General features: G+C 46.2%; 3 protein-coding genes across 3 annotated transcripts; 2 read left to right on the top strand and 1 right to left on the bottom strand.

The window, feature by feature from the left end:
- Window positions 1-169: 169 nt before the first annotated feature.
- N7487_000230 (uncharacterized protein) lies at window positions 170-4,788 on the top strand (the record flags this gene model as incomplete). The annotated part of the gene is made up of 3 exons (XM_056867979.1): window positions 170-697; window positions 771-2,774; window positions 2,830-4,788. 3 exons carry the CDS (start codon window positions 170-172, stop codon window positions 4,786-4,788), a joined length of 4,491 nt encoding a protein of 1,496 aa, XP_056732763.1.
- Window positions 4,789-5,126: 338 nt separating this feature from the next.
- Window positions 5,127-6,022, bottom strand: N7487_000229 (ABC transporter integral membrane type 1; the record flags this gene model as incomplete). The annotated part of the gene is made up of 2 exons (XM_056867978.1): window positions 5,127-5,578; window positions 5,758-6,022. 2 exons carry the CDS (start codon window positions 6,020-6,022, stop codon window positions 5,127-5,129), a joined length of 717 nt encoding a protein of 238 aa, XP_056732762.1.
- A 7,418-nt stretch (window positions 6,023-13,440) lies between these two features.
- Window positions 13,441-14,550, top strand: N7487_000228 (eukaryotic translation initiation factor 4E; the record flags this gene model as incomplete). The annotated part of the gene is made up of 4 exons (XM_056867977.1): window positions 13,441-13,475; window positions 13,550-13,907; window positions 13,952-14,299; window positions 14,368-14,550. The coding sequence occupies 4 exons, from the start codon at window positions 13,441-13,443 to the stop codon at window positions 14,548-14,550; spliced, it is 924 nt and encodes a 307-aa protein (XP_056732761.1).
- Window positions 14,551-15,000: the final 450 nt, after the last annotated feature.

Below are 15,000 nucleotides of genomic sequence, written 5' to 3'. Positions count from 1 at the left end.
ATGCTCTAACGTTGACAAAAGTATCTTGTGTAGTTTGAATGTGGATTCATCTATTTAACTGGCGGCTATATCGGCTCAGCCCCCACACGAGAGAGCCCCTCAGATAAATGGCTTTCCCACCCCCCCACATCTCACACTTAGTATCTCTTTCATCGATATCCCAACTACAATGGAAAAACCACATAGGTCTTGGAAAGAAGTTTTGCGCATTCAGTCTTCCAAACATAAACCGACCGGTTTAGAGAATGGAGACAATACTTCTCCCGCCAACTCAGTTCACTCCGCTACCACCCACCCTTCTTCAACAGTATTAGTTGATTCTGGAAGCCAAGAAATAACACACAAGCCAAAGAGGAAAGCCATCGACATCTCACCAGATAAACTCTGGCATCAAGCCTACGATGATCTCAAAATTAAAGAACCAAAGCTGTTGGAGGGCTATGAAATACTACTCTCAACTAAGCTGCCTTTGGATCAAACAAACAAGGTCAATGAGCAGAGCCAGCAGAACAAATTATCTCAAATGAATCTCCTTTTGGAGGCCGCTTTGGACAAGACAGCCAAGATCAGCAAGATAGAAGGAAAGTTTGGCGAGGCCATCGATGTTGTTCGGTCTGTTAGTAAACCAGTTGGTGCTGGCCTAAGCGCTGTTCCGGCAGCTGCAGCTGCTTGGGCTGGTATCTGTGTTGCTATAGAGGTGAGTTTGTCTCGAGCTCCGATCCACGCACTTTTCCTTTCTTTCTGGTGCTTTCACCTCTAAAATCCTCTAGTTTCTCGCAAACGCAGAAAATGAGGCAAAGAAAAACCGCGAGGGCATCACGAAGGTCATTCTCAAGATGAAATGGTATTCTAGTCTCTCAAAACTCTTCGACCAAAAGAGTTCCATGGCAAATGACCACTTGACCGAGCTACGTGAGCAACTGGCCGAGCGCATTCTCGATTTATACAAAGAAATTCTCCAATACATTATCGAAAGTATCTGCTCCCACTATCGCAACCAAGGTGTAAGGTATCTGAGAGATTTGGTCAAATTGGATGACTGGGATGGGAAACTGAGTGGTGTTGAAGAAGCTGAGGCGGGCGTAAAAGCGGCTGCTAAAGTTATTGGGGTTCAACAAACCAGCTCATATCTCGAACTCCTTGTCAATATGCGTCGGTCTCAAGCAGAAGACGCCCTAATGGAAAAATGTTGGGTCTCGGATATGGACGCGGACATCGAACTTCTTCAGGGACTAAAAGACAAGTTGCTTCCTGAATCCTATGAATGGGCTCTCCGGACTCAGGAATACCAAAGTTTTACCAATTGGGACGACGGAAATTCCAATAAGCTCCTGTGGATGAGAGGAGATGCTGGAAAGGGGAAAACAATGCTACTCATGGGTATTGTTGAAGATCTCAAGGCCCGATTGCAGACTCGCTTTGATGAATGTTGCCTATCTTACTTCTTCTGTCGTGGTACCAACGACAAAGTCAACACAGCAACGTCGGTTCTGAGAGGCTTGATATGGATGCTTTTGCGCCAAGAAAAATCCCTGATCCATCACCTTGATACATTCAAAGGAAATCAGTTAAACGCATTCAATGATGGCTCGGCATTCTTCCAATTGAAGAAAGTCTTCCTTGAAATTATCCAAGACAACTCCTTGGGAAGAGTCTTCTTTGTGATTGATGCCCTCGATGAATGCAAAAGGGGGGAACCTGGTTTAGCACAACTTTTGAACCTGATCACCGAAACGGCCAAAAACGACAAGGTGAAATGGCTACTATCAAGTCGGAATGAACCTGAAATCAAAACCTTCCTTGGCAAGGGTATGACAAATGTTCAACTCAGTCTGGAAGTGAATTCAGTGGCCGTTGGGAATGCCGTCAACGCCTATATTGACCGCAAGGTCTCGGATCTTGGCGAGAAATATCGAACTGATTACGAAGCGGATTTGGCCCCTGATTCTCAATCACAGTACGAACTCGAATGTGCTCAACAGCTTGAAGTATACCTTTCTCAAGTATTAGATCAGTTGAAATGCAAGCTCAAAGAAAAAGCAGACGGCACTTTCTTGTGGGTGTGGTTGGTTATGAAGGAATTACAAGACGTCAGCCCCGATGAACTACTCCAGAGAATCGAGCAAATTCCATCAGGCCTTGATGAAATGTACACTACCATGTTGGAAAAGATGAATAGTTCCAAGTGCGTAGCAACGTGCAAGAAATTGCTCTTGATTATGACAAGTGCATATCGTCCTCTCCATTTACGCGAATTGCGCGAATTGGCCAACTTAACAACATGGGCTGTTTCCCCCCCGGTTGTGAAACAATGCGGCCTCCTCATTTTAGGGGATTATGACCAGACTGTTTATTTCGTGCATCAATCTGCGAAAGATTACCTTGTTCAAGCCCAAGGACCAGAGATGCTATCCAGCATTTTTCCACATGGCCATATCGAGGGACATCACATGATAATGGCTCAATCGCTTGAGTGTATGAAGAAATTGAAACGAGATATCTATGGACTGAAACACCCTGGATTGTCCATCGACGAGATCGAAGACTCTAAAAAGCATGGAGATGCACTTGGGCTCCCCCGGTATTCTTGTGTCTATTGGGCCGATCATCTTTCGGATTCTGAACCCAAGTATCAGTTCGACAGTCTACGGGATGATGGTCCAATCAACAAGTTTTGGACAGAACGTCTTCTCTATTGGATTGAAGCTCTCAGTCTGATGAGGAAATACTCAGTTGCAGGTTACACTTCGAGGAAACTCATCAAATTGCTCTCGGTGAATATAAATGCTGATATGAAAATATCTATTAGAATACAACTGACGAAACTAGACTCTCTTCCCTGAATCTCAATTTCTACTCTTTGTCCTAGACTCTCATCGGTTCATCTCGTGGGCCAGAGGTGCTATCGAAAGCTACCCTCTGCAAACATATGCCTCCGCACTTGTGTTCGCCCCAACGGATAGTCTGATACGAAAGACTTTTGAGTATGAAGAGCCAGACTGGCTTGTAACTAGGCCTCTTGTAGACCCAAGTTGGAATCAATGCATACAGACTCTTTACGGCCACTCCAATCAGATCAACTCAGTTGCTTGCTCTCCTGATGGGACACTCATAGCATCTGGATCAAGGGATAGTACCATTAGGATCTGGGAAAAAGAAAGTGGTGACAGCCTCAAGACCCTGGTGGGTCATAGAATGGAAGTCCATTCAGTCAGCTTTTCGCCGGATGGCACACGTATTGCATCTGGATCATCGGATGAGAAAATCAGAATTTGGGACGTTAATCGTGGAGAATGTCTGAATATTCTTTCTGATCACACGAGCTCTGTCACATCTGTTAGCTTCTCTCCCGTTGGTCTGATTGCTTCAGCGTCAACTGATATGACTATCAAGATATGGGATTCTGAAAATGGTCAATGTCTGAATACCATTGAGTTTCCTTGTCGAACGAGGGCGGTGCTTTCTTTTATCTCTAGCGACCATGTCGCTGTTGCTATTTCTAAGCAGATCAGAATTCTGGACGTAGTTATTGGAACATGCGTCCGGGTTCTTTCAGGCCATACAGGTTGGGTCACCAGCATTTCCACTACGATTGATGGACATATAATATCAAGCTCAGAAGATGGTACTGTCAAATTATGGGGATCAGACAACGCTTGTCTTCAAACACTTGATCATCATCGCCCAGTTACAGGGGTAGCCATGGCTTCTAATGGGAACATTATATCTGGCTCTAGGAACTTGGTCTATATCTGGGATCTCAAGAGTGGAAACCCGCCTAGAAAGATGACAGGCCATGCTGGTCCTGTCCTGTCAGTGGCCTCGACCACTGATGGTGATATTGTATCTTGTGGGGATGATGAAACCGTCAGGCTTTGGGATCCTACAGGTACCCATTACAATCACCGTGATAGTAGTCCCTATAGGGCTATATACTTTGTATTTTCCCCAACTTCCGCCGTCAGAATTGCATCTCTACATGAAGATTACAGTGTGAGTATTTGGGACCCTAATACCGGACTCTGCCTCCAGCGATTGGTCAACGACAACACGGCATTTGCACACTCACTGGCATTCTCGCCTCACGGTATTCTTGCATCGGGTTCAGAAGATGGTATGATCAGGATCTGGGATCCGGAAAATGGCAAATGCCTCGATAAATTCCAAGCTCATGGTCAGGTGGAATCAATTGCTTTCTCCCCCGATGGAAACAACATCGTGTGCGGCCTATCCAGCGGAGAGATCCAGATTTTGAATTCCATGAATGGCATCTGCGTCACTAGGTTTAAAGTTCACCAAGCACCAGTCGGGTACATTTCTGTCTCAGCTTGTGGCATCATTGCATCCTGGAGTGCCGGTACCGAAGACATCAACCTCTGCCAGACAAATGGTGTACCATTGAAAGCCCTTAAAGCCATCATCTTGCCTATGCTTTTGCGCTTCTCTCATGATGGCTCATGTTTAATGATGAAAGACATATCTGATTGCATTATTTGGGACACTACAAGTTACGAATGCCTCCTAAGAGTCAAACAAGACGAGTGTGGCATCGAAAAAGTATCGGAACGCCTTGGTCCCGGTTCAAGAGTTCACTATGGTATTACATACAGCGGAGAATGGATCACCTATGAAGGGGAGAAGGTTCTTTGGTTGCCTGTAGAGTATCGCCCATTTAGCCCATGGTCATGGGCGGTTGAGCGGGCTGATGCAGGAAACCATCTCGTCATTTCCTGTCCATCGGGCCAAGTCTTGATATTCAGGTTTTCGAACTCTCAGACCCCTCTCTGATTTGTCTTTTCTTTTAGCCCTTTTATATTTCGCTCCGTGGTATCTAGAAGCGGTATAATTCATTGATCCTCTTAAGACTGAGGCATTTTCTAGGGCAAACTAGTATATTGTATAGAATCCATTTCGAAATTCCGTCGTGATCGAAGAAATCAGGACTATCCACATGACGAATTATGTGCTCATCCTAATAACCTAACTTAATAACTGCTAATCGGGACCGCTGTACGCCTTTATATACTAAATGACCCGAACCCGCTCTTTCTCCAATCTACGCGGACATGTTTCACCGCAGTATTCAACCTTGGTATTCGAAAAAACCATCAATGAAGACCTCCATATTAAGTGTCAAATAAGTGCCCACATTCTGCATATAAACCCCCTCGTTTGTGCGACGCAGTGTGAAGCTTCCGAAACTCCGACTCGCGACCTAGCAATGCCCTAGGAGCATCAAACTCCACCAGTTCCACATGCTGCAGAAGCGCCACTTTATCAAAGCGCTCGATATGCCGCAACCGATGCATAACAGCAATGACCGTCTGCCCCGCACACTCCTGCTCAATTATCTCCAGTATCCGGGATTCGGTTTCCCAGTCCACGCCGCTAGTCGCTTCATCCAAGATAAGTAGCGGGCTAGGAGTGGCCAAGGCCCGTGCCAGTGCTAAAAGTTGCCTCTCGTCATATGACCAGTCCAGCGAGTTAAAGGTGGCATCCAGTCCACCCTTTCTGCAGATCGATTCCCACAGGCCTACTTTTTCAATAGCAGTGATGATCCGCTGTTCCGATAGGGTGCCTGTAGGGTTAGGATTCCAACAAATTGGCCTACGAAACTCAGCGTCATTATCAACCGCCTTCCGTATTTGTCTGCTAAAATTCTGTATGGTAGTGCAAGAAGAAGTCCGGGAATATTGTCGAAGAATGATTGCCATCCAAGGAGTTGGGCCAGGGCGGCCTGAACAGGACCTTCCTTACAGCGATGTTCAGGAATCCTTGCTTCTGACGCCCAGAACTCGGAACCTTCATAGTACTGCCGGCATATGATTGACTCCAAGAGACGTAGTTGCGGTGCAGCGCTTATGAAATATCCAATTCCCATCAGAAGGTATATAAGAGTACATAATATAGCAGGACGCCAGTAGACGGTGCTAACATCGTTGTGTTCATCTTGACTTGAGTCTATTATGGACTGGTTGACCAAGGGATTCTGGGGCTGTTCTATCGTTTCGTAATGAGGCATTCCTTTTTTTTTTTTCAAGTGTACATATGTAGACTGGAAAAATATTTGTACTGGCCAGAAGAGGATTTTTAGAATGGAGTGGAGGGAGAAGTACTAGGACATACAGTGGCGTTGCATGAGTATTTGCACCCCAGTACCTCGGAAGGCTTAGGCCCCACTTATTTTCTGCCGTTTAAAACTTCTCATTTAGAAACACCTAACTAACTAGCTAGTAACTAGTATGCCAACCTTCGTATTTAATAACCTCTTCCACCCGGTGCGGCATAGTCTCTGCTAAATTTACAAAGTGGTGCACTGTCAGATTCTCCCATGCATACTGCGCTGCATCTACTAGCTCGGCCCAGGTCTCCTGATTATTAGGCATCTCTCGTAACCAAGGCCTTAGCCTTAAGATATCTGCCTTTAATAACGCCCAGAGGTTCTCAATCGGGTTTAAATCAGGTGAATAAGGAGGCCAATCCATAACATTTACACCTATCTCGCGTAGTAGTTCTTGAACTATATACGCAGTGTGTAGACTGCGACATCGCCCATGGACGGGCGGGTGGGCAGTGCCCACGGGCCTTATGTAAGCGGGCGATGGGCACTATCCATACGCCCATGGACGGGCCCTACCCTTAGGGCCCATTGTCCATGGACACCGTGGGCGCCCATGGGCCTTTTTAGTAAGCAGAATTTCTTGACCTCGTGACCTGCATTATTTGTGCATTTTTTCTCTGTATTTTTGAGTAATTCGATTACATGTACAATGACTTGATAACAATGACTTGATACTACTGTCAATTTTCTGACCGAGGTCAGAAATGAGCTTTAGAAGCCTTTATACAACAACTTGACACATTGTCACTTTTTTGACCGGGGTCAGAAATGAGCCTTGGAAGCCTTTGCATAATGACTTAGGCATTCATTATATTCATACATTCACACTAATACGATACAAATTGATCATCATTGGGTTTGCCACGCTTCCTTGCTTCTCTTAAACCAGGGCGCTTTTGAGTGCTACCCTTATCTCCATAATGAGGGAGATGAGGACTGCTCTCATCTTCGCTGTCGACTAGCTCACTTCTCTGTCGCTTCCGCGTACTTAGCACTATAGAAGGACGAGGAAGCTGACTCTCCATTATAAACTCATACTCGATCAGTCCAACAGGATCATTATCCTCGGAATCCTCACCATCGCTGATTGGTTCAGGCATGTCAGTGGTAAGCTCAGCCTCTCTCTGTTCGTCTGCTTCTTGCATTGAATCCAAGGACGTATCCTCATCGGGTAGTTCTTCTATTTCAATGTCGAACTGGGTTTTACACCGGAACATCATGATATCCTGGACTGTCTTCGCACTCAGCCGCCCACGTCGGTAGTGGCAGACATCCCGTGCTGAATTGAAAAGACGTTCAACTCCAGCGCCTGTTGCAGGAATAGAGAGAATGTCGCGAGCAACACTGGAAAGAATTGGGAATTCATTCTCATATTCCTTCCAGAATTGTAAAGGATCGACCTTTCTCCTTGCTATCATAGGTATTAGTATTCCTGCTCGTAATAACAGTGAATATAACGTACGCTTTTCAAGGTATCTAGCAAGTTCGTGCTCCGACGTTGATGGATCAGAGTGGATGTGAGGCAGAAGGTCAAGGAGGGCGTCTAGGTCACTTGTACTGGCTGAGTGACGCTTAGGGGGTTGCTCTTCTCGTAGGGACCGTGTCTGAGTGTGTCTTTGGGCGTAAGGAGCTATGAACTGGCGAAGCGTTTCCTTATACTGATCACTCCAGTTTGTGTCGTTCTCCGATGTACCCCACGCCTTACTTGAGAAGAAGTGAAGCTTATGCTGGGGTGCAAGAATTGTTCCAATCGCGTAGAGACTACCATGGATCTCTTTCGTCTTTGTGTAGTAAGAGGTAAGCTTTGCCATCCCAGCATTGAGGGCTTGTAGCATCGCCTTCTTCCAAGGTATGGTTTTCGGAGTGAGTCGTGCAATCGATTCCTCGAAGTGCTCAAAGAGGGCGTTATAAATACCAAAAACATGATGTACTGTTATCTCTTTGGTCTTTGAAAGCACTGTGGTAAAGCGATAGAACGGCTCTGTGATATACAGGAGGTAGTCGACCTGCCGCCATTCTGCCTTACTGAGTTTGTATTTCTGAGTCCCAATATTATCACAGTATTCATCGCAGGGCTTGCTGAGGCGTTTCGCACGACGAAGCATCAAGAAGGTAGAATTCCAGCGGGTGCGGACATCTTGGATAGGCGCAAGTTTTGCTCCATTGGTCTGGAGACGGAAGAAATCATCGCGACGTTGGGGGCTTGCATTAATGAACACAGCAAGCCCTCGAATCTAGATAGTTATTAGATATATTAAGTGATAAACAAAGTGATACACTTACCTTGACAAGGGTTTGTACAATGACTTGTTCACTCTGTGAAGCACGGAGCGATCGAGCTTGGGCTTGGGCTTGGACATCTGAAACATTCCGATCTGTGGTATCGTTCTGGGGATCGGCCTTCACCGATCCAAGTAGCTCGCGAAGGCTTAGCTGGATAACATGTGCAAGACAAGGGATTCGAACAACCACCGGGCTATTCGGTAGTTCAAGGGAGTCAATAGAGTCTTGAACTGCCTGTACTAAAGTTGTGTTATTTGACGCGTTATCTGATGTAATCGCTAACACACGATCAGTAATATCAAGCTTCTTAAAGATCTCCATAAGTACTTCACTTAGATTCACACCAGAATGCGCCCCATCAAGTGGTTCGAAACCAAGTAGGAGCTCACGGTAATTCCAGTCTCGGTCGATAAAGTACCCTGTGATTGCCATGAATGCCTGCTGAAAAGGCGATGTCCAGCAGTCGAGGGCAATTGAGAGCTTCGCATCTTGTGGTAAGGTAGCGAGAATTGAATGTTGCTCCTCGTCGACCAATTTCTTGAGCCGGCGTTGAGCAGTGCGAGGATGGAGTAAAGTGGGTTCAGCTGGAGCCTTTTGTGCCATTCGAATCAAGGAAGCAAATTGCTTCCTCTCAAGTATCCGGAAAGGGAGGTTCAGACTGGTAAGACATTCAATCTGCTCTCTTTCCCATTCATCATTCGAGAATTTTGAGTTATAAGATAACTCCAGTGCCTAATATGTAATATGTTAGTTATCTTGAAGGGTATAATAATATAAGACTTACCGGTATATGCTGCATGGTCTCCTTAATCGACTGTTGTGTAGCCTTGCTTTTACCACCCTTTTGGCATTTGCCTGAGGCTAGATGCCGCTTGAGTGTATTGGTGCCGCTTTGCTTTGTACTTGGATGAGGCAATGTAACCCCACACGTCCGACACATGACCAAAGGTTCGCCTGTAATATGATGTGCTACCTGGTCGAAGTTCTCCCAGACATCTGATATGTGTTTTGCATCCCATCGTAGCCTTTGTTGTGTCTCAGTACTGCTGCCGCGTACTGTGGTACGCCACCACTCGATAAACTTTACTTTGGACGCGTTGTTCATCGCGTCGTAGAGGATAAACTGCTTTCTCCGATCGGGGCCGACGCGTTTGAGAGAGCAATCAAGAATAGCCGGTTGAGTGAACTCGGACTCTATCAGTGAGATAGAAGTCTGTTGGCTGTTGAAGAGACTGGGATCAATATTTGGATCAAGGTTAGGATCAAATATATCGGCGACGTAGGAGAGGTCTGGTTGGGAGCTCGGAGGAAGTGAAGAAGGCCCTGCGGTATAGGCACTAGGTTGGGACATGGTTAATGTGATGTAAGGGATAATATAACGACTATAGGAGAGTGAGTGATCTGAACTTACAATAGGTAACTTGCGACCGTGTGAAACGAGGATTACTAGTAAAAGGGGTGCTTTGTATAGATCTGATAGATCGTAAATTGAGTGTAGACCCACTATATATTATAAGCTGATTGGCTATAAGTGTCTTTGTCCATGGGCATGCCCGTGGGCACGCCCGTGGGCACGCCCATGGGAACATACCTAAACGCCCATCTTGAGTTACAATCGAAGGATTTAAAACTCCTAGAATAATAACATAAGTCTTTGAGTGATATAATTGACAGAATTCAGTGATATAAGCTTATAAAATAAGAATTATACTAATTATCTTTCGATCTACCTATAAGAAATATACCAGAGTGAGAGATAAAGTAGAATCCATAAGTAGTATTTTACTTATAGAAAATGCCAGGCATGTACCACTGACTTGAATATATATCTTCAAGCTGTTACAGTATGATTTGATAAGTTAATAAAAATACCACACAACATGATGTATTTCGATTAAAATTTTAGTCCAATTCGTATCATATATATACTAGTTTCTCATATACATAGATATTTCAGTAAAATTTATAGATGTTGTAGATTAAAACTGCCATTTTACATGGAGTTGGCAAAACAGGTGTAAATAACAGTTATTTATTATGCAAAGTCAGCGAGTTATACGTCCATTTTGGGTGACTTTATGCAATGGTGGGCATCGTGGGCATGCCCGCCGTGGGCATGCCCGTGGGCCTTGGGCGTTATGGACGGGCACTAGAAAATCCAAATAGCCCAAGGCCCACCGTGGACGGGCCTTGGGCACCTCCTAGGTGCCCATGGACGGGCGATGTCGCAGTCTAGCAGTGTGTGTAGGTGCGTTATCATGTTGGAAGATAGCATCTTCATTTGCAAGTAAGGTAGGAAGGATACCACGGTAGAGACTATAAATAACCTCTTTTGTAATACCCTTCCGCTCTGCATTTGGATCTCCGTATAGAGGAATAAGGCCAGTTTTCCGTGGAGCACCTGAGAAACAGGCCCAAAACATCTGTTTTGACTGCTTCCCTTTCGAGAGTGTCATTTGAATACCGGAATTCCGATTTTGAAGCTGATCTTTAGGAGGAATAAAAGTCCACTCCTTCCGAGCACCTTGTCCACGTTCAACTGTAGTCTCATCCGACCAAAAGACCCTTTTCCAGTCCTCAGGTGTAAAGTGGCGATAGGTAAGGGCCCAATTAAGACGTTTTGCAGCGTGAATAGGCGTAAGATAGGGTCGATTCATCTTCCGCCATTTTCGAAGGCCCATTTCGTGGGTTAAACGCCAGATTGAGTGCGCTTTAACCTTATAATCGACCTCAGCAAGTAGATCCTCACGCGTAATATCAGGACGGGACTGAATAGCATCATACACACGATCTCGGTCCTCTTCAGTAAGCTTCCTTGGACCACCAAGGCGAGGCATTGAGATACCATGGGAGCGCTTTGTTTCCTGGCGTAAGGTGTAATGAATAGTTGAAAGAGGGATATGAGGGTACGCGTGCTTTTGAATACGTTTAGCACCCCATTTTGCTGAGCGTTTTAGCTCACATATACGCTCGCGAACGTGCGGTGGAAGCTCTGGGCCACGGGCCATAGTAGTAGAGTATAGAGAAAGAGTTAGAAAGGTAAAAAAAAATAGGAAGAAGAGGGGGTAATAGCCTGTATAATACTAGTATACTGCGCGCTGCGCGTAGTCGCGTAGTATACTAGTAGGAATAGGTAGGCGGTATAGAATAGCGGTGAAGTGACGGAAGTACTGGGGTGCAAATACTCATGCAACATGACTGTATGTATGTGCATACTATGACCAACTCGTGTCTCCTCGGGACCTCCGACGGGCCACCCGGGTAGCCCCACTTTCTTTTTCCTTAATATCAACACAGTACTCCGTACGGAGTATATACTTACCTTATACTCCATTTTTGCCAATATCCCATCTTGAAAGCGCAATCTCCAAGAACTATGTTTGGAGAAAGAGAGACCAACTACTCTCGAGTATCCTCAAGCGGTGGAGGGCCCGATGACCCCAAGCATGGGAGGGGACCGTAAACCTCCAAGCCCTAGAAGAGGAACGGTCTCCTCCTGTCCATTCTTGTCAGTTCCCCGGTGGGCTTGATCTTTGGTTCCATCTTCTCAACCTTGGCGATTGTGGCTATCAACCATATCCACCTCAGCGTTAACACCACTGGGACTGCACCTTGTGCAGATGCCTGGTATGCTAACCGACGCATACAGTACCTCATTCCGTATGGGGTGTTGCAACAAGGTCAGCATGATTAGGCTTTTAAGTTTCTAGAGAGAGAAATAATACCGCTTTTTGGCTATTGTAGCTCTCATACGGAATATTCTCCCGATACTTGTAAAGGGTTGGCCTGGGTGTGTACTCTTCTGCTCGGCCAAAAACCATTATGTTCAATTTCGAGCTCTGACATGCCTAGGACCAATACATGCGGTAGCACCAAAATTTCTTAGGTACCACGGGACTTGTCAAGGCCTAGTCGTAGCAGGCCTCTTAGTTGAAGCTTGTTATTTGATTACTAAGCACATGACCTCCCCCTTAGCGTAGGGCTGCTTCGCTGGCTTTATATCTATCTAGCTATACGGGCCCTACAACGTTAATGAGCAGGACCATAACCACCCTCATAATGCGGCGGCACATTAGTGGTACATATGTAGGTAAGTTACTAGATATCAGTCCATTGGTCACTGCAAGAGACAGAACTATATATAGCATCTTCAAAATATATTTCAAGGCTCAGACTTTGCCTGTTGACCGCATGCTCATCCAGCCCATGAGCCCGAAGGCCAAAGTAGTAGGGCGGTTGAGACCTCGGATTACCAGAGAGCTCAAAAGAGTTTCTTCACTGCGTTGAAATATGGAAGGAAAAATGGAAATCAAGATGGATTGCTATTGAATAGGACGTACCTAAGTACCCTATACTACATAAAACAAAACAAAGAAAACAAAGAAGACAAAGAAAAAGTATGGATGTGTCGTCAATCAGGTCATCAACGTTTCATGGGTTGCTCGTAAGCCCTCGTGATGATGGTTTTAGATGCGATCAATTTAATCTCGACACACACATCGGAAACGCCAGTGCTGTAAAAAGTAATGAGTCGCCAGCGTTGATTTGAGTTTGGTGGTCTTGATATAAAAAAAAGAAGAAGAAGAAAAAGAAGAACCGAAGAAAAAAATGAAAGAAAAAGGGAAAACTGGAAAAAAGACGGTGCGGGCTGCAGGCGAAAATGGGGCTCACCTGACTCTGATTGGTTAGGACAGCTGCTCCTCCAAACTGCAGTCGAGTCTCCGATTCATATCGACACTTTTCCCCTTCAACCTGATTCCCCCTCTATACATTTGTTTCTCTATTCCGATATATCTTTTTTAAAATCCAGCATTACCAATATCCTCCTTATTACCTTCGTTCGAACTCACTTACTCTCCCTGGATTTCCCTCCCCCGAATTTCTTATTCCTCAAGAATTTCCCGCCATCTGCCACTATACTACGTCACTGAGATAATAGCGCCGGCGTCTCATCTCTCTGTGTAACGCTTCTTACGGATCCTTTCTTTTCCCCCTGATGACCGCTCGTGTCTCGGGCAGTCTTCTCACCCGCCGCGATGGATAATGCAAACCTGTGGACCCGCCGGACAAAGTTAGTCGTGTGCCCCTCCTCACCCAGGTTGACCATTGTAACTTATATTGGTGTTTTCTTTCCCATTTGATTAGCTCGTCCAAGTTGTCCCTGTCTACGTCCGGAGCGGACGCGAAAGACAGTGCCCGTGTCGAACTGCCCCGCCCATCGAAGCGGTTCGGACCCGACAGCTCGCATGGCCGCTCGAATCCATTTAACGCAATATCCCCATTATCCGGCGGCGTTTCCTCCCCATCCACTAATGCCTCCTCCGCCTTCGGCCTAGGGTCCGGCGCATTCGCCTCTTTCGGTGCGCCGAAGACTCCCGGTGGCTCCGAGTTGAAAACACCCGGACGGGAGGTACCTTTGGAACACGATGAGGCTACCCGCAAGGCCTTTGAGAACCAATCCGTCGCTGCTCCTGGTGAGCACCCGTTGAAGTCTACGTGGATCGTCTGGTACCGCCCCCGACACCCAAATACTCCGACTATGAAAAGTCCACCGTGCCGCTCGCTTCGATATCTTCGGTCGAGAGCTTCTGGGCGGTGTACTCTCATCTTAAACGTCCCTCTCTTCTTCCTACGGTTTCCGACTACCATATCTTCAAGAAGGGGATTCGCCCCGTCTGGGAAGATGAGGCGAACAAGCGGGGAGGTAAGTGGATCGTACGTTTCAAGAAGGGGGTTTCCGATCGATACTGGGAGGATCTCCTCTTGGCTATGGTTGGGGATCAGTTTGCGGAGGCCGGAGATGAAGTCTGCGGCGCTGTGCTGAGCGTGCGGGGTGGTGAGGATGTTCTGAGTGTTTGGACGAGGATCGACGGGGGGGCGCAACATCAAGATCAGGTATGTACCAAAAAGCCCCCCTACTTCATTCACGGTATATCTAACTTGATTTCAGAGAAACGATCAAGCGCCTGCTTTCTTTCCCGGCAGACACCAACATCATCTGGAAGAGCCACGACGACAGTATTGCACAGCGTTCTGCTATTGACCAGGCTCGCCACGACAAGACTGCTACTGGCACCGGTCATCAAGAACGGCGGCGTACAGGCCAAGATGACTCGGACAAGGCTAAACCGGCTGTGGCCCTATGAACGGATCCATGATCCCAGCCTGGCCTTGGGCCCTGTATAGTAAACCCGAAAAAAAAAACCTTCAATCACGAATCATTGGGACGCGTTTGGGTCTTAGGGGCGGTGGGGCATCGAGGCGAACTAAGCGGTTTGATTTGATTTATGTCTTGAGTGAACTCATCTGTGCTATGTGTTTCTTTTTTTTTGTGTCTACCGAGCTCATGCGTGATGTTTTTCCTTTACGTACCCAACATGAATGCAGCACCAGCTGCTATTGGTTTTCTCGCCTGGGAGTATTGTCTATCCTTTGCGTGACGAATTGGTTTCTTCTGTGAAGTAGAACCCTTTCACCTAAGCTTGGTCTATTCGACGTTAGGGCTCTGCTAAATATCCTAACTACAACTATGTATGCACAAGGTAAGCAAAGGTATTGGTGTATGGTCCCGGAAATATGGGCACAATAAGCTATAT

The sequence above is a fragment of the Penicillium crustosum genome (genome assembly GCF_028827405.1).
Source record: "Penicillium crustosum strain IBT 35664 chromosome Unknown utg000001l_segment0_segment0, whole genome shotgun sequence".
Taxonomy (NCBI): Eukaryota; Fungi; Ascomycota; class Eurotiomycetes; order Eurotiales; family Aspergillaceae; genus Penicillium; species Penicillium crustosum.
The sequence above is the reverse complement of the archived record's forward strand: the minus strand, read 5'-3'. Positions and strand labels throughout refer to the sequence as shown.